This window comes from Octopus sinensis, linkage group LG1 (genome assembly GCF_006345805.1).
Source record: "Octopus sinensis linkage group LG1, ASM634580v1, whole genome shotgun sequence".
Taxonomy (NCBI): Eukaryota; Metazoa; Mollusca; class Cephalopoda; order Octopoda; family Octopodidae; genus Octopus; species Octopus sinensis.
The window spans coordinates 207,172,423-207,198,801 of record NC_042997.1 but is presented as its reverse complement, the minus strand read 5'-3'; the positions used below and the strand labels follow the sequence as shown (position 1 = coordinate 207,198,801).

Below are 26,379 nucleotides of genomic sequence, written 5' to 3'. Positions count from 1 at the left end.
ACTGATTGAGTAATTAGAACTAGAGGTATGGTGCTTCCAATGTGCAACAGAACTGCTTTTATGCTGTAAAGGGATGCATTTATGAATAATCTCCACTCATTTGGTTCATAGGTCAACTGAAGGGCATTGAATAGATTTCTGATATCATTTCAATAAGTCAAGATGTTTTCCAAAGTGAAGAATTGCTTTAGATCTACAGAATGCTTCTTAAATACTGTAATCTGAGCATCTTTATCCAAAAGGTTCCATTATTGCAGATGTTTGTTGCTTAGGATGTGTTAGATCACAAACTATATCATTGAGTTCAGGTTAGATGATGGGGTGTGGTTTCTAGTTAGATTTACTAAGGATTTGGACCCATATAACTATAAAAATATTGAATGTAGTTTTAAAATGTTGGTAATACCTTAGAAACACACCATTAAAATTATATCAGAATCTGTTCATAACTTTTAGACTAGTCAATTTCAGCTCAATCCTATTTGCATTCAATTCCTATGGAACCATTAGTGTATTTAGCATATGGAAGATGGTAAGTTATGAGAAGCTGGTGGGTCACAGAAAGAGAAGGTTATTCTCATTTCCATTTTTTTCCCATTGTTTTACAGTGTAATCAGAGATTGGTAGTATCTTGTGCGATAGATTTTTCATGGTAATGGACAATATAGGTAGTAATAGAAATTCATTATATGTTATAGATAAACATGCTTGTAACAAGAAAATATGTATATCTGAAATGGAAACATATTGAATAATGTGTAAAGTAAAAATGGGTAGTAGCAGTAGTAGTAGTATTACCATATTACACATGATTCCTATTAGAGTGCTCAAAGAAAAAAAAAACTTATCTAATATATATAACATAATACAGAGAGAAGATTCTTAGTAAGCTATCAGGTATGCAGTTATCTATTAGTGAACTCTATGAGGATTATTTGTTAATTAGAATGTATAGATCATTATTATATAGGTTAAATCCAGTTGAATTCCACAAGAAAAAAGAAAAAGAGAGAGTTGCTAAATTCTTTCATTATCACATACAACACAAATAATAGATTCAGGGTAATCAGATTAATTAGGGATTGAACTTAGTGGAAAAGGGAAATGCAAAACCGTTGCTAGGCGATCCTGTTCAGGCCCACATATGAGAAAGATAGTGAAACTAAGGGTGTTGCTCTGTTCTCTAAAGAGGTTATGTGATGACTTGAAAATATTTAAAGGTACAAGTTACTTTATGGATACTTGAAAGACAACGGTCCCATTCATTATTAAACAAAATTTTCACTATTCATTCACTTCAATATTTCATACAAATCCATACAGCATAGACTGCAACCGTATCTGCTGTTAGAGTATGTTTTTGTGACCCTAATTATATCTCATTTTAAATAGAATCTAATGCTATCATCTTTAAGCTCCTAAATTTTCTTGGCTAATGATATTTAACCTGCCCTATGTCTTAGTTTAAAGAATAATAAAAGGTTGCGTAAGCGCTGCCTCAGATTTACAGAGCAGCCTTTGTAACGATAAGTATTCTTCTCTGTCATCACATTAAACCTGTATACAACATTTTTGGCCATACAGTTCTTTACTATGATGTTAGGTACGCATTCAACTATTAAAAATGCTTTACAAACAGCTGTAATGAAGTGACTTTTATCCATTGTCTGTTATTTATTTATTTGCTTGCAATACACCAAAAAGGAATCCATGATACATCAAATACACCAAATATCATTGAACAATACAACATGCACTTTGGACCAGCCTCTAGCAGTAAAATAACTGTGAGAGTTAGATTCTCTTTGTGCACAACCTGAATATTTTAGTAAATGCACTTCAGTACCAAGTATATTTATCCAACAAAACCTGGTGCTTACAGTTTAATTCACCCAACCTGGTGCATATCACTTAAGTACCTTATTCCTTTCTGTATTCTCAATATGGCATATATATGTGTATGAATAAAATCAAATCTTTATTGTAGATGACACCTTAAAAATCCACCGATTCTTTCAATTGTGTTAACATATACATACATCATCATCATCATCATCATCATCTGCGTTTAACGTGTTTTCCATGCTGGCATGGGTTTGACGATTTGACCGAGGGCTGGCAAACCAGATGGCTGCACCAGGCTCCAATCTGATCTAGCAGAGTTTCTACAGCTGGATGCCCTTCCTAACGCCAACCACTCCGTGAGTGTAGTGGGTGCTTTTATGTGCACCTGCACAGGAGCCAGTCCAGTGGCACTGGCAACAACATGGCTCGAATGTTTTATTATGTGCCACTGGCACAAGTGCCAGTAAGGAGACAATGGTAACGATCATGCTCGAATAGTGCTTTATACATGCCACCAGCACAGAAGCCAGTTTACTGCTCTGGCAACAATCATGCTTGGATGGTGCTCTTAGTGCTCCACTGGCACAGGTGCCAGTCATCGAATTTGATTTTGATTTCACTTGCCTCAACAGGTCTCCACAAGCAGAGTTTAGTGTCCAAGGAAGGAAAGGTACGCATAAGTGGGCTGGTTACACCCACTGGCATAGGCCACAAGGTTATGGTCTCACTTGCACTTGCCAAATCTTCTCAAGCACAGCATATTTCCAATGGTCTCGGTCACTAGTCATTGCCTCAGTGAGGCCCAATGTTCGAAGGTCATGCTTCACCACCTCATCCCAGGTCTTCCTGGGTCTACCTCTTCCACAGGTTCCCTCAACCGCTAGGGTGTGGCACTTTTTCACACCACTATCATCAATCCATTCTCGTCACATGACCATACCAGCGCAAACGTCTCTCTTGCACACCACATCCGATGCTTCTTAGGTCCAACTTTTCACTCAAGGTACTTACACTCTGTTGAGTATGAACACTGACATTACACATCCATCGGCACATACAGGCTTCATTTCTTGCGAGTTTACGCATGTCCTCAGCAGTCACAGCCCATGTTTCACTGCCATGTAGCATGGCTATTCGTACACATGCGTCATACAGTCTACCTTTTACTCTGAGCGAAAGGCCCTTTGTCACCAGCAGAGGTAAGAGCTCTCTGAACTTCGCCCAAGCTATTCTTATTCTAGCAGCTACGCTTTCAGCACACCCGCCCCTGCTACTGACTTGGTCACCTAGGTAATGGAAGCTATCAACTACTTCTAGTATTTTCTCCTTGGAACGTGGTAGAAGTTGGTCTCTGCACATTTTCAGTGTTTATTGTTCCTGAGCATCTGCCACATACAAAAACTATCTTCCCAGTTAGTCTTCCTTTGATATTACTGCACCTCTTTTGTGTCCATAGCTTACACTGGGTACACCATATAGAGTTTCTACCTATGCCTTTTCTACAGATTGAGCAGAGCCATCTACCTGAAGGGATTAGTGGTTTGTCTGCCTTCCTACTTATTAAGATTTTAGTTTTTGCTAGGTTGATTCTAAGGCCCTTCAATTCTAATTCCTTGTTTCCATACCTGAAACTTCTCCTCTAGTTCTGATAGTGACTCAGCAATTAGAGTAAGGTCATCAACATAGAGGAGCTCCCAGGGGCATCCTGTCTTGAATTCCTCTGTTATTACCTGGAGGACTATGATAAATAGGAGGGGGCTGAGGACTGAACCTTGGTGGACCCCTACCTCTACCTGGAATTCTTCAGTGTACTTGTTGCCAACCCTCACCTTACTGACAGTATCCCTGTACATGGCTTGCACAGCTCTCACCATTCATCTATTCCTAGTTTTCTCATTGACCACCAGATAAGGGATTGGGGCACCCTGTCAAAGGCTTTCTCCATGTCAACAAAAGCCAGGTACAGAGGTTTATCTTTGGCTAGCTATTTCTCCTGCAGCTGTCTTACCAGAAATATAGCATCAGTGGTGCTTCTGCCTGGCACGAAACCAAACTGCATCTTATCCAGACTGACTCTCTCCCTAATTAGTCGGGCTATGACCCTCTCCGTGATCTTCATTACCTGATCCAACAGCTTGATACTTCTGTAATTATTTCTATCTAAGGCATCACCTTTACCTTAGTAGCAGTTGACTATGGTGCTGCTACACCAGTCATTGGGAATGACTCCTTCGTGTATCACCTGGTTAACTATACGGGTGACTAGGCTATAGCCGACACTGCCAGATATTTTGAGCATCTCTACAGTGATTCCTGATGGGCTGGGGGCTTTCCCTGTCTGCATACTGCTTTATCTACCAAGATCCCTCTGTTGGGTCGACATTCGGCAGACTTTCTTCTCCGATTCATTTTCTTTATTGAGTAACCTTTCATAGTAGCATCTCCAAACCTCTCTCTTTGCAGCCTCATTTAGTGCAAGTGAACCATCATCCATGTGAACACATTTCTCTCCTACAACATCAGGATTCTCACACACTGTCTTGCAACAGGAAATACCTCAAGTCTTTGGTCCTCACGGCACAGAACACTGGCAAATTTTTTCTTATCTGCTTCCCTTCTGACTAAATAAACCTGTCTCCTAGCTTCCCTTCTGGCAGTCTGATACAATTCCCTGCTACCACCGTTCTACCAGTCCTTCCATGCCTGTTTCTTTTCCTTGATGGTCCTGTCAACAACATTGTTCCACCACCACGTTATTTTGGGTCGGGAGGGGACTTTGTACCATCCACAGATCTGGTCAGTGGCTCTTAGCAGGTTGTCCTGTAGAAACCTCCAGTTGTCTTCTACATCGTGTGAAGCTATATCCCCTTCTATTTCGTCAAAGGCTTCAAGTAATATGTCTCTAAATCTCTGTCCATTCACAGGATCTTTAAGCTTCCAGACCCTTCTTCTCCATGCTGGTCGTCTTTTGGGCATCCACTTAACCCTGATCCTGAAGTCACTAACTACCAGTCTATGTTGTGGAGTACATTCTTTGCCTGGGAAGGTTTTTGGCATTTATAAGCAGCCATCTTTCCCTTTTTCTGGTGAGGATGTAGTCAATTTCGCTAGTTTGTCTGCAAGAGGGTTTCATAAAATCGGTCTTTCTGCTCATCAGGTAGCCCTGGTTGAGGGGCATAGGCCAAGATAATGTTTACTAAGCCATGATGAAGCACTAATCTAATCTTAAGTATTCTGTTGCATACTCTGACTACCTCGATTACCTTATCAGCCCATTTCTCTGCAAGAAGTATACTCACACCCCCGACCCCGTCAGTGTTTCCTGCCCAGAAAATCTTGTACCTGTGTTCTTTGCCTGAGAGGTACCTAGCAGAACCTCCTCTCCACCTCACTTCTTGGATGCAGCACATATCAACACATCTCAATTCAAGCATCTCAACAATCTCACCAGACCTACCTTTCAGTTTGCCAACATTGAGAGTGCCAACCCTGAGGGTATGGGAGATATGGGCCCTTGAGACCCTGGGATGGGGGACAGTAGCGTCACGTACCTGAAAAGAGAGCTCACATTTGGCAGAATTCATAAACAAACAATAGCCTTAAGTTCCACCTCTGTACACTATCATATTTTTGCACTATATGATCACTACCTTATATAGTAGGGGGTGGAGATGACATAAAGCCTTTAGAAGTGTTCATGGGAGGCAACCAAAGGATGACAAAAAATAGGGACTTCCGGCACAGGTGGATGGGGTGGAAGGGCGGGTGCACCGTGAACTAGCAAACATGGATGAGAGCATCTTCTGGATATGTATTCTTTTGGCCAAGGTATTAAAAATCGAGTAGGGGAATCCGAGTGGTGGTAGAGGAAGTCTTGGCGAAGCTAGTGGTAATCGAGAAGAGGAGAAGAGAGAGAGGAGAGAGAGAGAGAGAGAGACAGAGTGAGGCACAGAGAGGGAGGGGTCAGGACACGAGGGAGAAAACATTCTTTTGGGATTTGTGTAGCATAATTTAACAAGACAGCAAATGTTGATAATATTTAAATAGAATTGAAGAATCTGAGAGCCAGTCTAAGACAAAATTAGAGAAATAAGTGACTGTGTGATAAACTTGAATAGATGAATGAATGAATATGTTGCGGTTAAGGAAATGCGTGAACTAAGGTTATCTTAAGGCAACAACAAGGAAGACGAAACTATAGAGCAATATATTTACATGATGACATGGTAATGAAATAGACATATTCATATACACATAAAGATATAATATATATATATATATATATAGATATATATAAATAACTAGGAAAAAAATTTTTATCAATGGCCAGCATATCAAAAAATACCTTTAAAGGTTAAATTTATAAATAATTTACAAGATAAGGGCAAAAGAAAAATTCTATTGCCAAATATGCCGAAAAAAAGACAAAAATTGTCTATAACCATTATAATTTATGCATCTCGAAACAAACTGATAGAAATTTCTAAAAATCTGTTATTACAGTATTGGTCCCAATTTCGGGGTTAATTCATAAGAATTTTCCCCTCTTCAGCGATAAATACGTGAGATATAAGTGAAATACTTACTCATACCCATGGAAAAAGCAATATATATAAATATGTATTTCATTTTTGGATTTGATTTGCAAGATTCTTTATGCAAGTCAAAATTGTTGAAAAGGTTGCAGGACACAACAAAAATTTTAGAAAAGTTAAAAGAAGTGGAGATTTTACTGGTGAGGGTGTTAAATTATAAGGCACTAAAAGAGAATGACTATCCCTAGACACAACAGTATATATATATATATATATGTATATGTATATATATATGAAATTTATATCATACTAGCAGAGATACCCAGCGTTGCTTCTGTTACATGCAATTGAAGAATTAGACTTTTCTGTTATAATTTCTGCAATGAACTGGAATATCTATGTTTCAAATTTCATCAAAATTGCAGATGAGGGTTATTTCCCTCTTTACACACCCTAAAAAAATTGTAATCATAACACATGTATCCCATACTACTGATTTTTATGCACAGATTCCAAAATTCCAGTCTTATTGAACCTGTCAGAAGGATTTTGCTCCTGAAAAATGAAGGTCATGAAGCTCTAAAATGTGAGAGTTAAGGCCCCTGTTGGGGGTGGGTGTCTTAGTGTCAACCAGAGAATTTGAATTGTTGAGAATCTTTTTAACTTGGGTCTTATATCTATTGTTTGAATTTCTTTGAAATAGGAAATATATGTTCACTGGGTTTGTAAAAGAGAGCAAAGCTACAGGAAATCAAAAGACGAATGATCACAATAAGCAGTCAGCTACCGTACCCTAGTAATTACTACTCCCAATGTAGGATTCCTCACCATCCTGGTGACAGGCACAGCTGTAAGATGCATTACGGATCTATAGCAATTGGAAGGGCATGGCCCAACTGAAATAAACATTAACAACTGTGTGACGTGAGGGCTAAGGAGAAATGAAAGCGTCACCTCTGGAGTTAGCAAATGACCGCTATACTGATACGTAACTGGACAGAATAAATTTACAATCTATAAATGTCTTTGAATAACCAGTCACTCATCTGGGAAAGCCTTAAAGTAAAGATATAACATCAAGGGAGAAGAAAGAAATAGTGAAAATACTGGGAGAAAGGGATACAACAATTGTAATTTCTAAAAGCTAATCAGAGATCACAGAAAAATGAAAAAAAAAACAGGTAAAAAACATTGAGAGAGTAAGAATAAGGAATAAAACAGATTTCAAGAATATCACAAATAGAGATAAGAGAAAACTCGAAAGAATTATGTGTAAGAAAAGTGGGTTAACCAAAAAGCAAATCTTTAGAGAAGCAGGAATCTCTAACATACAAAAGAAAAGATGTTGCGCAATACTAAAAGAAATAGGCAAAGTCATAAATTTCACAAAGTTGCCTCCTTTAAATAGAGTACACAAAAAAGAAAGAGTGACGTGGCCAAAAAGATATATGAAGGCAGACTTTACAAATGCAATTGTTACCGACGAGTGCAGAGCAACATTAGATGGACCTAATGGATGGGCAGTTGAGGCATATGGCCTAGTGGTTATAGCAGCGAACTTGCAGTCAAGAGATCGCAGGTTCAAATCTTAGACCGAGCAATGTGTTTGTTCATGAGTGAAACACCTTCTGACTCCAGCAGAAGATAATGTTGAACTTTCAGTCTACTCCTGCATCTAACAGCTCACCTACGATGGACCAGCATCCCATCCAGGTGGGGAACCTATATGCCAATGAAACCAGGAAACTGGCCCTTATCAGTAAGGTATGGCTTAAGAAGGAACAAACAATAACAATGGATGGGCAAAAGGCTGGGTGTCACATGAAAAAAAAAACGATTAAGAAGACAGCAGGGTGGTGGAGGAATCATGTTTTGGGCTGGTATATTTGGAGGAGACATTGTAGGTCCATTTAAGGTTGTTGATGGAGCCAAAATAAATGCTGAAAATTATTTGCAAGTTTCTAGATGACAATTTCTTCCATTGGCACAAGTCAACATTATGAAGTTTCAAGTTAAAAGAGCATATTTATGTATGATAATGCCCCTTCACATTTTTCAAAACTCACAATTAACTGTTTAGCTAAGAAAGGTTTCAAAGAGCATAAGATAAGGGAATGCCCACCCACCCACCAATTTCCAGATTTAAACCCGATAGAGAATTTGTGTTCATTTATTAAAAAAGATGCATATTCTAATGGTAAACAATATCCAAACAAAGATTTACTGTGGGTAGCAATAAAAACGGCTTAAAATGATATTAAAAGTGAGATTGTTGAGGAACTAACAAAATCAGTTGATGAGAAAATGTTTAAACTTATAGATGGCAAATATAATTATATGATGGACAATGTACGTATATATTAATGGTCTGGTTATGTATTGTTCTATATGTAAATCACGTTACATGTTTATATAATATTTAACTTGCATAATAAAAAGAAACACCCTATAAACATATTTTTATTAATTTCTACTTTAAATGTATACCAATTTGGACAAAATGTACACAAGACACAGGATACATAATCCTACATATCCTGTAAAAATTTCAGGAAAAATCAGACAAGGATTTTGATTTTATTGAGGAATGGTTGACCTGCATAATAAAAGGAAACACAGTGTATATTACATATACACTCACATACATACATATATATATGCTCAATTAATATTATCGAATATTCAAAAATATTACACAACAAATCAATCTTGACATTTTTCTTTCATTTTGATAAATATATATCTAAATATATAATATACAAAAGTTAATATAACAAATATTATTAATAATAAAACAATAAATATTATAACACTATTCATATTAAACAATCATGATATATATATATATATTTCTCGCTTCTATTTCATACATACATACATTTGTCTACCGTTTAAATGTTTTGAACTTATAACCACCAATCTGCTTTGCTTTCCTTTTCTCTCTACATGCCACCCTAAAAACATCGCCATTCCCGCCCGTTTCTCTAAAGTTCAACCTTCGCATATTCCCTTTAATTCGATCTCCACCATTCACTATCATTTCTTCCCCTGACTTGCAGCGATGTCCATGAGCAGGCTAAGATTTCTCGCTTCTATTTCATACATACATACATTTGTCTACCGTTTAAATGTTTTGAACTTATAACCACCAATCTGCTTTGCTTTCCTTTTCTCTCTACATGCCACCCTAAAAACATCGCCATTCCCGCCCGTTTCTCTAAAGTTCAACCTTCGCATATTCCCGGTGCACCCGCCCTTGCCCACCCCCACCACCAATACCGGATATCTCTATATTTTTTTCCATCTATACCGGATGTCGCTTCTCCCACCACCATTATAGGTGTCTACTCTTTGAACCCCCCTCTTCAGCACGCTATTTCACCATGCATTACCCCTCTCTTGATATCCTACGTTCTACTTGCCTAGAACCTGTCATCATTTCTCTGAACCACCCCCCCCACTGGTGCTCCCCTATATATTTCTATACCCCCCCCCACATAAAAAGCACCATCCGAACGTGGCCGATGCCAGACCCCTCTGGCACCTGTGCAGGTGGCACGTAAAAAACACCCACTACACTCGCGGAGTGGTTGGCGTTAGGAAGGGCATCCAGCTGTAGAAACACTGCCAGACTAGACTGGAGCCTGGGGCAGTCCCGAGCTCCCCAGACCCCGGTCGAAACCGTCCAACCCGTGCTAGCGCGGAAAACGGACGTTAAACGATGATGATGATGATGATGATGATATATATATATATATATATATATATACATACATACATACAAACACACATCCCACTGATCTCAAACTGAGACCAATTGTGGCTGGCCCAAACTGTGAAACACACAGATTAAGCAACTTTATCGATATCATCTCAAAACCAATACTAAAACACATACCAAGTATTGTAAGAGATGACCTGGACCTATTAAATCATCTCCCCAAACATACCGATAAAGACGTTTTAATTGCCTCCTTTGATGTAATAAACCTTTACACTACGATCCCACATGAATATGGACTGGAAGCCATTAAATTCTGGCTAGATAAATACCCCAATGAGGTCCCAGAAAGAATAAAAAATGAATTCATCACTGAGAGCCTAAAGTTTATTCTCCAAAACAACTTTATGAATTTTAATAACACCTACAGACAAGTATCAGGGACTGTAATGGGTACTAAAGTTGCCCCTACCTATGCAAACCTGGTGATGGCCTACCTGGAATCACATATTTATGAAAATTCCAAATATAAGTATGGCCTGTCTTTCCACAAATACCTGTTGGAGAATTGGAAACGCTACTTAGATGATTGCCTCATCCTATGGTCCCACACACTCAACCAACTTATGGACTTCAAAAACCTTATCAACAGTGTCAACAACCATATCCAATTTACAATGGAATATAGTCAAGACTAACTTCCTTTTTTAGACATTCTTCTTATTAAAAAAGGCACCAACATTGAAACTGACATCCACTACAAATCCACTGATTCCGAACAATAACTTCTGTTCACCTCCAATCACCCAAAGCACACAAAGACAAATATCCCCTTCAACCTAGCGAGAAGAATCTGCACAATTGTCTCAAATTATAGAACACGAAATAAAAGACTCTGAGAACTAAAAGCAATTCTTCTCGAAAGACATTACCCAGCATCACTAGTGGACAATGGAATAGAACGGGCCAAATCAATTAACATTCAGGACTTACGAAAACCAAAACACATCCACAGTACAGTAAATAGCCTCCCCTATCTCTCAACATACATCCCAAGAAATGCAGAAGCATACACAATTATATACAAGAACGTTCCACAGCAGAATCAAGACCCACATCTAAAAAAAAGTATTCACAACTCATAAAATAATAAAAAGCAAAAGACAACCCAAATCCCTAAAAAACTTCCTCACCAATGCAAAATTACCCAACACAAACCCACCGCCCACTGTCAGAAAATGTGGTCGTTCCAACTGCAGGACTTGCATCCATCTCATTGAAGGAACAATGTACAAATTCCAGTCCCGATACACTTTTATCATTAAAAATAACTTCACCTGCACATCAAAGAATTTACTCTATGTCATAAGGTGTGAAGGGTTCCACAAAGATTACATATGGCAAACAAGCCTTACCCTCAGAGAAAGGATGACAGTTCATCGCCAACAACTAAGGGATCCCACCGCAAGACAGATACTACTTAGTGGGCATTTAGACCTCTGTGCACACAACAAGTCCCCAAAATTCCTAGCTTTCCCACTATACCAATGCCTGGACAACACCACTGACCAAACACGAATAAATAGGGAAAATAATCTTATTCAAAAATACAGACCACAACTCAACATACTCTAACATACCCCAAGGTACACATCCAAAACAAACACACACCGAAACACATACAGATATACAAAATTACACAAACACAAAAACAATGCCAACCGCTGACGCAAATACACACATGCACAAACACAATATCCCCACACCTGAGCACAAACCCACACACATCCCAAGAAAAAACACATACATATATACACTTGCAATATGATTCTAGCAACCATAGCCAACACTCACATACACATATATACATATGTAAGCACGTACATGAACACACCTACACACACCACCCTGACAATTACAAATCACATTCACACAAACACACCCACACATATAGATACACAAAGAAACACGCAACTACAACACAACTCACACAAACACACAGGCATTTACACACACCTGTACACACACACACAATATGCCCGTACCCCAGTAATAAAATCACACACACACACTCAAAAGAAAGAAACACACTCATATACACATAATAAAATCCCAACAACCACAACAAACACTCACATACACACACACAATGACACATACCTCCCTGACAAATTCAAGACATATAGACACACTCACACAAACACACCCAGAAACTACACAAACCATACCCACATATATACACACACACACAAATGCATACTCAATACCAACACACACAAAACGCATATGCACACACACGCCACCCAGAAAAACCCAACACACATGGACACACAGAATCCCTGATAAATACAACACACTTACACACACATACACATCCACACATACATATGCACCCTCACACACATATATGATTGCTCACATACACACACACACAAAGACAATTAAAACACAAACATACTCAGACAGACACAACACACACATATACACATACATAACATCCTCACCAACACAAAAACACACAAGCATACACATGCACCCACAGACGCACACATACACACACGCAAACAAGCACATACACACACGCAAACAAGCACATACACACACGCAAACAAGCACATACACACACTTGCACACACACAACACCCTAACAAATATTAATCACACATATACACACACCATCCTACCAAATATAAAACACACACAGACACATCTACTTACACCACAATAAACCCTGGGACCAATCAAAAACGACACACAAACACAAACACATGTATATAACACACACAGACACACACACTCACACCATTCTGACCTCTAAGACCAGTTCTAAAAACCGTTGAACCATGAAAGACTAGCCATGAAAGAGAAACAAAAAATTCCTTTCAATTCCACATTACTCTTCTTTCCCCCACCCAAACCAACCTCCCAAACTGTCCCTTAAAATAATAAACAGCCTTTTAGCTTCACAGAAAATGAAAATTGTAAAACAGGTCAGTTCATCTCAAATTCTTTGTAAACTCCTAAATATATCTCCTTCTGTGTGTATATATATATATACCACCAAATATGACCTTTTTGAACTTATAATTTTCTGTGTATTACTCTTTACTCTTTTACTTGTTTCAGTCATTTGACTGCGGCCATGCTGGAGCACCGCCTTTAATCAAGCAACTTGACCCCGGGACTTATTCTTTTGTAAGCCCAGTACTTATTCTATCGGTCTCTTTTGCTGAACTGCTAGGTAACAGGGACATAAACACACCAGCATCGGTTGTCAAGCAATGCTAGAGGGACAAACACAGACACACAAACACACATATATATATATATATACGACAGGCTTCTTTCAGTTTCCATCTACCAAATCCACTCACAAGGATTTGGTCGGCCCGAGGCTATAGTAGAAGACACTTGCCCAAGGTGCCACACAGTGGGACTGAACCCGGAACCATCATCATCATCATCATCATCATCGTTTAACGTCCGTTTTCCGCGCTAGCACGGGTTGGACAGTTCGACCGGGGTCTGGGAAGCCAGGGGTTGCACCAGGCTCCAGTCTGATCTGGCAGTGTTTCTACAGCTGGATGCCCTTCCTAATGCCAACCACTCCGCGTGTAGTGGTTGCTTTTTACGTGCCACCTGCACAGGTGCCAGTGGGGTCTGGCATCGGCCATGATCGGTTGGTGCTTTTATCGTGCCACCGACACAGAAGCCAGCCAAGGCGGCGCTGGCATCGGCCATGTTCGGATGGTGGTTTTAATGTGCCACCAGCACAGAAGCCAGTTGAGGCGGCGCTGGCAATGGCCACGTTCGGATGGTGCTTTTTATGTGCCACCGGCACAGGTATCACAACTACTATTTCCATTGATATTTGTTTCGATGTTCATGTACATGCACTTGACTCAACAGGTCTCCTCAAGCACAGCAAGATGTTCTGGGATCCAAGGTACTTTGGATGGGCAGGGGCTATGCAGAACTGGTGCCGGAAGCATCCCGGGTCTTTGTAGTCACAGTACATCTCCAGAGATCTCGGTCCTTCGCCATTGCCTCAGTGAGGCCCAACGCTCTGAGGTCATGCTTGACTACCTCATCCCATGTCTTCCTGGGTCTACCTCTCCCCCTGATTCCTTCAACTGTTTGGGAGCGGCACTTCTTCACACATCTCTCTTCATCCATCCGCAGTACATGACCATACCATCGCAAGCGTCGCTCTTGCACACCGCATCTGATGCTTCTTATGTCTAGCATTTCTCTCAGGGTGCTTATACTCTGTCGTGTATTCACACTGACATTACACATCCAGCGGATCATGCTAGCTTCATTTCTTTCAAGTCTACGCATGTCCTCTGCAGTCACGGCCCATGTTTCACTGCCGCGAAGCGTGGCAGTTCACACACATGCATCATACAATCTACCTTTCACTCTGAGTGAGAGACCCTTTGTCGCCAGTAGGGGTAGAAGTTTTCTAAACTTTGCCCAGGCTATTCGTATTCTAGTGGTGACACTCTCTGAGCATCCACCTCCACTACTAACTTGGTCACCCAGGTAGCGGAAACTATCAACTACTTCTAGTTTCTCCCCCTGGAGTGTGATGGAATCTGTTTTCTGAGTATTTGTGGTGTCTATTGTCCCTGTGCATCTGCCGCACATGAAAGCTATCTTATCAGTTAATTTCCCTTTGATGTTGCTGCACCTCTTATGTGTCCATAGCTTACACTGGGTGCATCTTATGGAGTTTCTACCTACACCTTTCCTACAGATCGAGCAGGGTCACCTGTCCGATGGGGTGTGTGCTGAGTTCGCCTTTCTGCTTACTAAAACTTTGGTCTTTGCTACATTTACTCTAAGGCCCTTTGATTCTAACCCTTGTTTCCACACCCGAAATTTCTTTTCTAGTTCCGATAGTGATTCTGCTATGAGAGCCAGGTCATTAGCATAGAGGAGCTCCCAGGGGCAACCTGTTTTGAATTGCCTGGAGGACTATGATGAATAAAAGGGGACTGAGGGCTGAGCCTGGGTGTACACCTACTTCATCTCGGAATTCTTCACTATATTCATTGCCAATCCTAACCTTGCTGACAGCCTCTCTGTATAGAGCCTGTACAGCCCTTATTAGCCATTCGTCAATCTCCAGTTTCCGCATCGATCACCAGATAAGGGATCAGGGAACCCTGTCAAAGGCTTTCTCCAAGTCCACAAAAGCTATGTAGAGGGGTTTATCTTTAGCTAGGTACTTCTCCTGCAGTTGTCGGACCAGGAATATAGCATCAGTGGTGCTTCTACCCGGCACAAAATCGAACTGCATCTCATCTAAGCAAATTCTCTCCCTAATGAGATGGGTTATGACCCTCTCTGTGACCTTCATCACCTGATCCAACAGTTTAATACCCCTGTAGTTATTTCTATCTAGAGCATCACCCTTACCCTTGTAGCAGTTGACTATGGTGCTGCTATGCCAGTCATTGGGTATGACTCGATTATGAACTACCTGGTTTACAATGCGGGTGACTAGGCCATAGCCCACATAACCAGCTGTTTTAAGCATTTCAGCAGTGATTCCTGATGGGCCGGGGGGCTTTACCTGGTTTCATATCCTTAAGTGCACCATCATCCATGCAGACACATTTCTCTCCTGTAACATCACTATTTTCTCTCACACACTGTCTAGCAATATGAAATACCTCAGTTCTTTGGTCCTCACGTCGCTGGACATTGGCAAACTTCTTCTTTTCTGCTATATCTTTGGCTATGTATACCTGCCGCCCGGCCTCCCTTTTGGCTACTTGGTACGGTTCCCTGCTACCCCCATCCCTCCAGGCTCTCCAGGCCTGTTTCTTTGCACTAATGGCTTTGTCTACTGCACTATTCCACCACCACGTAACTCTAGGTCTGGAAGGGACTTTGCACCATCCACAGACTTGGTCTGTGGCACTCAGCAAGCTGTCCCGTAGGAATTTCCAGCTACCTTCTATGTCCGACATCTGTAGCTCCTCCTCCCTCTCATCAAATTTCTTGATGAGGATGTCCCTAAATCTCTGACCATGTGAAGGGTTCTTTAGCTTCCAAATCCTTCTTTTCTGGATTGGTCTGTTTCTTGGAGTCCTTCTGGCCTCAAGCCTAAAGTCACTAATGATTAGCCTATGCTGAGGGATACACTCTTCACCCGGGAAGTTCTTTGTATTTAAGAGCGACCCTGCATCCCGCTGTCTGGTGAGGATGAAGTCTATTTGGCTAGTGGAGTCTCCTGACTGATAAGTTATAAGGTGGCAGTCAGGCTTCCTGAAGTTAGTGTTGCAGATTAAAAGGTTACATGCATCACAGAATTCCAGTAGTCTAGTTCCCTCATCATTTCTGGTGCCAATACCATGGCCACCGTGTACCCCAGTGAAGATACCCGATTCCTGCCCAACATGCCCATTAAAGTCTCCACCCACAAAGATGAGGTCCTTGCCACTAGTCTTTGAGGTAGCCTGTAGAAGGGTATCATAAAAGTGGTCCTTCTGATCATTTAGTAGCCTCGCATGTGGGGCATAGGCGGAGATAATCGTAGCTGTGCCACTCTGTAGGACTAACCATGTGGTTGGTAAACAAGCTACTTACCACACAGCCACTCCTGCACCTATATATATATAGATACTTCCAAACAAACATGATTTTTAATGCAATCCTAATATTTTTAATGAACTTTTTAATATTTTCTCAAGATTTTTCCTTGTAAACTGTTTTTAACATGTTCTTATTATTATTATCAAAGAATGTATATATATATTGTAATATTTTGTGACAACCAGTACCTAACACAACAAAGCTTTTACATGTTACTTTTGACAATTTTTTTCTAAAAAAGTGAAACCGGTCAGGTAAATAAACATCTTTTAAAATTGCATTTTCAAACCTTCTTTCATATATATTTCCACTCATGCGGTACCTTACAACTTCACTTTGATATATATATATATTAATAAATAAAAAAAACATATGAATATATACATACATATCTGTACGTGCCTACCTCTACATGTATATATACACGCATATATGAGTACAGGACACCAAAAGGATGTCGAACACAATGAGAAACGAAAACATAGACACAAACCAAAGGAACTGGACATTTTTTTAAAAACAGCAAAAAAAATATAGAGTACAGGACAATTAACACAAAGAAAAACCCCCTTCTTCAGTCGCTAAAGGTTTCATCTACTCTACGTTTCGAAGGATAAAAGCGAGACGTATCTTCGACAAGAAACTTTCCTTCCTGCGAAAAGCAAATCAATTAAAATTCTGAGATCTTTTCGCAGAGGGTTAAAAAATGGTAACCAAAAACAGGACAGTAACGACAGTACAAATTATAAACAATAAAAGACAGGACAAGGAAAAACAAGATAAGAAGGGCTGTTAACGCCGAACGAAAAAAAGTATTGCGAATGCAGAATTTTTTATAAACGATGAGCAGAGCAAAAAGAATGTCGTCCATTACCTAGAGAGGACCAGGCCAGAGAGACAGTAGCGGAAGTCACGTCGCGGGTGAATGACAGGAAGGGGGAGGAGGAGCAAGAGAAAGGGAGAGAAGAAGGGGAATGGCTGCGAGGAAACCATGAAGGATGGAGAGGGGGAGAGAGAGAGTGAAGAATGAGAGAGAGGAAGAGTCAAGTTAAGTAGAGGAAAAGGAATCAAAGAATGAAGGCTGAGAAAGGGATGGGACAGAAAGGTTAAGAGTGTGCATCAAAGTTAATATCAAGAACAAAAACTTGATATAAAGAACAATCTTACTTAAGTTAGTTAGTTAGTTAGTTAGTTAATTTGGCTCAAAAGCAAATAGCAAGGCCATGTAGGGGGACATGGAGTTAAGTACAGGGTGGTGTTCATGTAAAGAGTTCGGGCCACTTGAGGTCCAGGGAGGCTTTGAACAAAGCGGTCGTCGGCATCTTCACCATCTCATCTGGCAGCTTGTTCCACGGATCCACAACCCGGACGGAGAAAGCTCCTCTCCTTCGATTGAGATGAAATCGTCGCAGGTAGAGCTTTTCGGAATGACCCCGCAGCCGACGCTCCGGAGCAGGAGTGAAGAACAGCTCTTTCGAGAGGTTACACTTCCCGCTTATGATGTTGTGGGCGAGAATGAGATCACCACGGCGGCGGCGTTTTTCAAGAGAATAAAGGTCGAGCGTCCTCAGCCTTTCTTCGTAGGACAATTTTTGAGACCATGAACCAGGCGGGTAGCCAGCCTCTGGACTCTTTCGAGGTGCTGTATGTCTTTGAGGAGATAAGGAGAAGAGGCTTGAATCCCATACTCCAATATGGGTCTCACCAGCGTGACATAGAGTGGCAGGAATATGGCTGCTGTGAGCATTCCGAATGACCGTCGAATCAAAAACAGAATTCCGCGCGCTTTGTTGGCAGCATGGACGCACTGGGCCGAAGGCGAAAAGGAGGAATCCACCAAGATACCCAGGTCCTTTACCTGATCGGTCCTCTCCAGCAGCAGACGACCCGGCTCGAAATCAAGTTGAGTTGCAGGAGTAGAGCCGACAGCAGATGACAGCACTTTGACACGTTCAGACACAGGTCCCAATCGTTAGACCACTTCCAAATTTGGTGGAGGCATCGACGAAGATCCTCTATACTACCGCGAGGAACGACCAGTTTGATATCGTCGGCAAATACAAGGGTGTGTTGCGTGAGGTCGTCGGGCAAGTCATTTATGAAGACTAAGAACAACAAGGGCCCAAGCACTGAACCTTGAGGCACGCCACTGCTCGCACTGGAGAGGTCAGATCACGAACCATTAACTTGAACTTGGAAGGAGCGATCTGAGAGGAAGGCACCAACCCATCGTACAATATCCGGATGGAAACTATATGTTTGAAGCTTGACAAGTAGTAGGCGGTGGTTTACCGAGTCAAAAGCTTTGGCAAAGTCCAATAAAACGATGTCAACAGCATCACTATCATCGAGGATGCGCGTCACCAATTCTTCCATTGCTAGTAAGTTGGTCAAGCATGATCTCTTAAGGGGGTGCGTGCGTGTGTGCGTGCGTTTCATCATATAATATATTAATAAATAAAATAAAACATATGCATATATATAAACATATATGTACGTACCTACCTCTACATGTACATATACACGCATATATATATATATATATATATAATAAATAAAAAAAACATATGAATATATACATACATATCTGTACGTGCCTACCTCTACATGTATATATACACGCATATATGAGTACAGGACACCAAAAGGATGTCGAACACAATGAGAAACGAAAACATAGACACAAACCAAAGGAACTGGACATTTTTTTAAAAACAGCAAAAAAAATATAGAGTACAGGACAATTAACACAAAGAAAAACCCCCTTCTTCAGTCGCTAAAGGTTTCATCTACTCTACGTTTCGAAGGATAAAAGCGAGACGTATCTTCGACAAGAAACTTTCCTTCCTGCGAAAAGCAAATCAATTAAAATTCTGAGATCTTTTCGCAGAGGGTTAAAAAATGGTAACCAAAAACAGGACAGTAACGACAGTACAAATTATAAACAATAAAAGACAGGACAAGGAAAAACAAGATAAGAAGGGCTGTTAACGCCGAACGAAAAAAAGTATTGCGAATGCAGAATTTTTTATAAACGATGAGCAGAGCAAAAAGAATGTCGTCCATTACCTAGAGAGGACCAGGCCAGAGAGACAGTAGCGGAAGTCACGTCGCGGGTGAATGACAGGAAGGGGGGAGGAGGAGCAAGAGAAAGGGAGAGAAGAAGGGGAATGGCTGCGAGGAAACCATGAAGGATGGAGAGGGGGAGAGAGAGAGTGAAGAATGAGAGAGAGGAAGAGTCAAGTTAAGTAGAGGAAAAGGAAATCAAAGAATGAAGGCTGAGAAAGGGATGGGACAGAAAGGTTAAGAGTGTGCATCAAAGTTAATATCAAGAACAAAAACTTGATATAAAGAACAATCTTACTTAAGTTAGTTAGTTAGTTAGTTAGTTAATTTGGCTCAAAAGCAAATAGCAAGGCCATGTAGGGGGACATGGAGTTAAGTACAGGGTGGTGTTCATGTAAAGAGTTCGGGCCACTTGAGGTCCAGGGAGGCTTTGAACAAAGCGGTCGTCGGCATCTTCACCATCTCATCTGGCAGCTTGTTCCACGGATCCACAACCCGGACGGAGAAAGCTCCTCTCCTTCGATTGAGATGAAATCGTCGCAGGTAGAGCTTTTCGGAATGACCCCGCAGCCGACGCTCCGGAGCAGGAGTGAAGAACAGCTCTTTCGAGAGGTTACACTTCCCGCTTATGATGTTGTGGGCGAGAATGAGATCACCACGGCGGCGGCGTTTTTCAAGAGAATAAAGGTCGAGCGTCCTCAGCCTTTCTTCGTAGGACAAATTTTTGAGACCATGAACCAGGCGGGTAGCCAGCCTCTGGACTCTTTCGAGGTGCTGTATGTCTTTGAGGAGATAAGGAGAAGAGGCTTGAATCCCATACTCCAATATGGGTCTCACCAGCGTGACATAGAGTGGCAGGAATATGGCTGCTGTGAGCATTCCGAATGACCGTCGAATCAAAAACAGAATTCCGCGCGCTTTGTTGGCAGCATGGACGCACTGGGCCGAAGGCGAAAAGGAGGAATCCACCAAGATACCCAGGTCCTTTACCTGATCGGTCCTCTCCAGCAGCAGACGACCCGGCTCGAAATCAAGTTGAGTTGCAGAGTAGAGCCGACAGCAGATGACAGCACTTTGACACGTTCAGACACAGGTCCCAATCGTTAGACCACTTCCAAATTTGGTGGAGGCATCGACGAAGATCCTCTATACTACCGCGAGGAACGACCAGTTTGATATCGTCGGCAAATACAGGGTGTGTTGCGTGAGGTCGTCGGGCAAGTCATTTATGAAGACTAAGAACAACAAGGGCCCAAGCACTGAACCTTGAGGCACGCCACTGCTCGCACTGGAGAGGTCAGATCACGAACCATTAACTTGAACTTGGAAGGAGCGATCTGAGAGGAAGGCACCAACCCATCGTACAATATCCGGATGGAAACTATATGTTTGAAGCTTGACAAGTAGTAGGCGGTGGTTTACCGAGTCAAAAGCTTTGGCAAAGTCCAATAAAACGATGTCAACAGCATCACTATCATCGAGGATGCGCGTCACCAATTCTTCCATTGCTAGTAAGTTGGTCAAGCATGATCTCTTAAGGGGGTGCGTGCGTGTGTGCGTGCGTTTCATCATATAATATATTAATAAATAAAATAAAACATATGCATATATATAAACATATATGTACGTACCTACCTCTACATGTACATATACACGCATATATATATATATATATATATATATAATATATATATATGTAGGTCCCGGGTTGAGTCGGGGTTAATAAATATATATATATATATTGTATTGTATTGGCATCCTTTCTGTCTCGGGAGACAATGGAGTTGCGCTTTTTCTTGTTTTTTTTTTTCTAGGTCTAGTCCGGCTGTTATATTTTATTTCCTGATACATTTCTTGCTGTGGCTGTGTAGTCCTATCCTGGACAAACACTCCCTCTGGCAGGTACTGCAAATGTAGCGAAGACTGTTCCTGGCTGGTTGTAGTGCCATAGTCTCTTGTTTATGTCTCTTCCTTTCTTTCCATTTCTCCTCTCTCTTTCTGTCACTCCTCTGTATACCCTCTTTTACTGTACGTCGCCATTCTCCACGGTTGCTGGCGACTGCCTCCCAACCGCTAATGTTGATGTTGCAGGCCTTCATATCCCTTTTGCAAACATCCTTGTAATGTAAGATCGGTCTACCCACAGACCTAGTACCCCTAGCAAGCTCTCCGTTGAGTATGTCCTTGGGGATTCTGCCATCTTTCATACGGCTAACATGCCCAAGCCATCTCATACGTCTTTGTGTGAGGAGTGCAAACATGCTTGGTATTCCTGCTTGCCTGAGGACATCTTTGTTGGGGATATGATTCTGCCATTTGATGTGGAGGATTTTTTGGAGGCAGCGCAGGTGAAAGATGTTTAGGCGACACTCTTGGCGTGTGTATAGCGTCCAGGTCTCGCTTCCATACAGTAGAGTGCTGAGTACACATGCCTGGTAGATCTTCATTTTTGTGGTCTTGGTCAGCTTATTGTTGTCCCAAGCCCGTTTGGAGAGTTGGGCCATCGCAGCAGCTGCCTTGCCAATGCGTATATTGAGCTCAGCGTCAAGGGATAGGTTGTAGGTGACGGTAGAGCCAAGATAGGTAAACTTCTCCACCTCTTGTAATCTGTGGTCTTCAATATGTATGTTTGGGATGTCCGATGTAGCCTGGCCCATGATGTTGGTCTTCTTAAGGCTGATAGCTAAGCCAAAGTCGTTACATGCTTGCTCAAAACAGTTAATGAGCCTTTGGAGGGCTTCTTCTGTGTGTGTTACCAGAGCGGCATCATCAGCAAATAACATCTCTTTGATCAGGACGTTTCTGATTTTGGTCTTGGCACGCAGGCGCGAGAGATTGAACAGTTTCCCGTCACTTCTACTGTGCAGAAACAATCCATCATCTGATGTCTGAAAGGCATGTGACAGTAAGAGTGAGAAGAAGATGCCAAACAATGTAGGAGCGAGGACACAGCCTTGCTTTTCCCCGTTTTTTATTTGGAAGGCGGCTGATGTTGAACCGCTGTGCTGTATGGTGCCTTGCATGTCATCATGGAAAGACTTGATGATCCTCAGCAGCTTTGGTGGACATCCGAGTTTTTGGAGCAGGATGAAGAGGCCTGTTCTGCTTACCGAGTCAAAAGCCTTTGTTAGATCAATGAAGGCCATATATAATGGCATTTTCTGCTCTCTGGACTTCTCCTGATGTTGGCGTATGGAGAATATCATATCGATAGTTGATCTGCTTCTTCTAAAGCCACACTGCGATTCCGGATAGAATCGAGAAGCAAGTAGTTGTAGCCTGGTCAGGATAACGCGGGCAAAGGTCTTTCCAACAGTGCTTAGAAGGGATATACCACGGTAATTGTTACAATCACCACGGTCACCTTTGTTTTTGTAGAGCGTAATGATGTTGGCATCCCACATATCCTGAGGGACTGTACCCTCTTCCCAGCACTGACACAGAAGCTCATGAAGGTGCCGAAGCAGGATGGTGTTTTTGCCAGCTTTGGATCTCATCATTACACAGAGATCCTTTCTGAATTCTACTCTATTGACCCGCAGTTACCACAGTGCGGATTGTGACACAGACCACTCACTAATTAGAAGCAGGGTGAGGATTCTCCCTAAAAAAGTCCATCGCTCCAAGAAAGTGGGCCGACCACGCATCAACACCGCCAGAACCTCGGACCCTACACTGCGAAAATGTTTTGCTGCTTCTATCAAGGTTGCCCTCAGTAGCTGCCCAACCTCCTCTGCTGAAAGTAGGTGGGACTATATCAGGGAAGCCTTGTATACGACATCATTGGATACTTTCGGCATGAGAGAAAGGCAAAACCCAGATTGGTTCAATGCTAGGCTCTCAGAGCTGGAGCCAGTTATCGAAGCAAAGCGTGCAGCTCTGGTGCAATACAAGAGTGACTCTTCTACAAAGTCACTCGAAGAACTCAGAAAGGCACGAAATAAAACCCAACTGACAGCCAGACGCTGTTCAAATAGGTATTGGCAGGAAATCTGTCAGAGTATCCAGTCAGCTGCTGACAGGGGCGACACCCGTGGGATGTATGCCGGTTTGAAGAAGGCCCTCGGTCCATCCGCAACCAAGTCAGCCCCTCTGAAATCAACTACTGGAGATCTCATCAGGGATCAAGGCAAGCAAATGGATAGATGGGTGGAGCACTACCAGGATCTCTACTCACGGGAGACCACAGTGGCTGAGGCTGCAGTCGAGAGTGTCAAGATCTTGCCAGTCATGTGCGAACTTGACAGTCCGCCATCTATAGCAGAGCTCACCAAGGCTGTTGACTTCCTAGCAAGAAATAAGGCTCCGGGAAAAGACGGCATCCCCTCAGAGGTCATATATATATAGGTAACTATAATATGTGACAATTATTCGGTAGCAAAGATAAAACTCTGAGTTTCGGATGCCAAGGTGGAAATCTATTTCCATACACACATTCTGAAATGTTCACATTGGTGTTTCTGTCATGAATACCAAGCATTATAGCATGGCTAAATTCACGGCAGAGTGAATTGTGTCATAGTGCTGTTTTTCTCACAGATGGTGCCCAACTGACCCTCAATAATCTGAGGACATGTACCGAGAGTGATAAAGATAATGCATCCAGTCAACATCATGGTGTTTGGAGAGATCACTCACTAGTAATGTACATGTTATGCCTCCATTCAGTCTGTCTGGAGGAGGTTGTGCTGCCCTAAGTCAAGAGGTTGGCTGCAAGAAGAGCCTTTGTCTGGCAACAGGACTCTGTATCATGTCAAACATGCAGGAGAATCCTATCATGGCTGTCAGAAATTTCTTCAACCACATCAGCACTAACATCTGGACACCTGTCACTCCACACTGTGTGATGGAATTTGGAAAATATGAGGAAGTTCATTGATCACGACAATTGTGTCAAGCATATAGCATTGATCCCTCACAGGTGGGATACTGAAAGTCTGGTTTTGATGGATCTGTTGGTGTAGATGTGTCCCCTCAGGTGATTACAGGACATATCTCATTAAAATAACGTATGATTTCTTCTTGGTGCATGTATACAAAAGCAGCAAATTAAGGGATACAGCTTCTTAATTAGAGAAGATCAATAACAAATATCAGAAACAAACTACAGAGCGACAGCAAATTTGATATTTCAAAGTGGACAAGGTTGGCCTTCTTCAGGGTGAAGAGCTTCAAATTCTCCTTGACAGTAAATTTACAAGATGTTTTAAAGAGTCACAGAACAAGAAACAGAGAGAAAGGGGGAAGGTGGAGCAGAAATAATTGGTGTGGCATTGTGAAGTGGATCTTGGGTGCGGCAGCTTGGAAGAGGAGGAGGAAGAAAAGAAGAGAAGAAAGACATACAAGCATCTTTGACCTTCAGGCTGATGAATCACAACTGACTCAGGGTCAAACAATAACAACAACAACAACAAGCAAAACATTCTTAGCTTCAAATGCTTCAATGGAATATTTCAGAAGCAAGAATTTGGTGATGGGAAATGGTATAATGAAAGGATAAAGCACAACAAGACATAATGAACAGCATTAAATGTAGCATGAAGAAAGGTACCCAGGACATGCTGTGAAGTGGTTGGCATTAGGAATGGCATCCAGCCATAGAAACCATGCCAAAGCAGACACTGGGGTTCAATAAACCCTTGTGGCTCATTGAGGCCAGTCAAAATGTTGCACCCATTCCAAAATGGAACAAGGGCTGTAAATGAGGATCATTTCTATTTCCTTTGTTTCTTGTAGAATATTGTTTTTTGGTAAATTCCAAGAATATCAACATAAAACAACAAACAACAAATACATCAACCAACCTTCAGAATTTCTGTGTCTTGAGGATAAACCTGCACCCATTCCAAAATGGAACAAGGGCTGTAAATGAGGATCATTTCTATTTCCTTTGTTTCTTGTAGAATATTGTTTTTTGGTAAATTCCAAGAATATCAACATAAAACAACAAACAACAAATACATCAACCAACCTTCAGAATTTCTGTGTCTTGAGGATAAACCACAAAGTAAACATCTTTGATCTGGCTTGAATTTTGAATTGAGTAGTTTTTCACTGCTTCATACATTGTTCTGGGTAGGTTTTCAATGGGGTACTTCAATGTCCCAGCCCCTAATATAGGAAATGCAAGGCTTTTTGCACCCATTTTCTCAGCAGTTTCCAGACAAATGGTTATTATTTGAGTCAAGTTTGCCAGAATCTAAAAAAAATAAGTGTCTAGTAAATAGTAATAGACATTTTATTAAATTATTTTCTTATTACAGGAAGAAACCATTAAGTTGTAATAAATATATCCTCCTCTCACAATTCCTCTCACTCCTACCACTTCTAAACACAACTGTCATTCCTATCACTCTTTTGTCCTGCAAGAGACAATGCAACCTCACTCATGTTGCTGCTACAATAAAACAGACTCAATCCACCGTGTAAAATGGTTAGTGAATGAAGAGAGACAATGCAGACCCAAGAGGAGTCTTTAGTGTTGTTGAGGACATGACAACCTCTCTAGTGCTCGTGCCATGACAGAGAAAAACTCACCAATACAGACAGTAAAACACAGAAATATGTTTTAATATAGTCTTATTTATCAGTCACATAACTGTTGTT

General features: G+C 41.4%; 1 protein-coding gene across 1 annotated transcript in view; it reads right to left on the bottom strand.

Moving 5' to 3' along the window:
* LOC115209664 (protein mono-ADP-ribosyltransferase PARP14-like) overlaps window positions 1-26,379 on the bottom strand; it is a 730,077-nt gene that overhangs the window by 514,550 nt on the left and 189,148 nt on the right. The window contains exon 12 of the mRNA XM_036508891.1: window positions 25,745-25,972. Within this exon, the coding sequence (XP_036364784.1) occupies window positions 25,745-25,972 (228 nt within the window). The remainder of the gene's footprint in view (window positions 1-25,744; window positions 25,973-26,379) is intronic.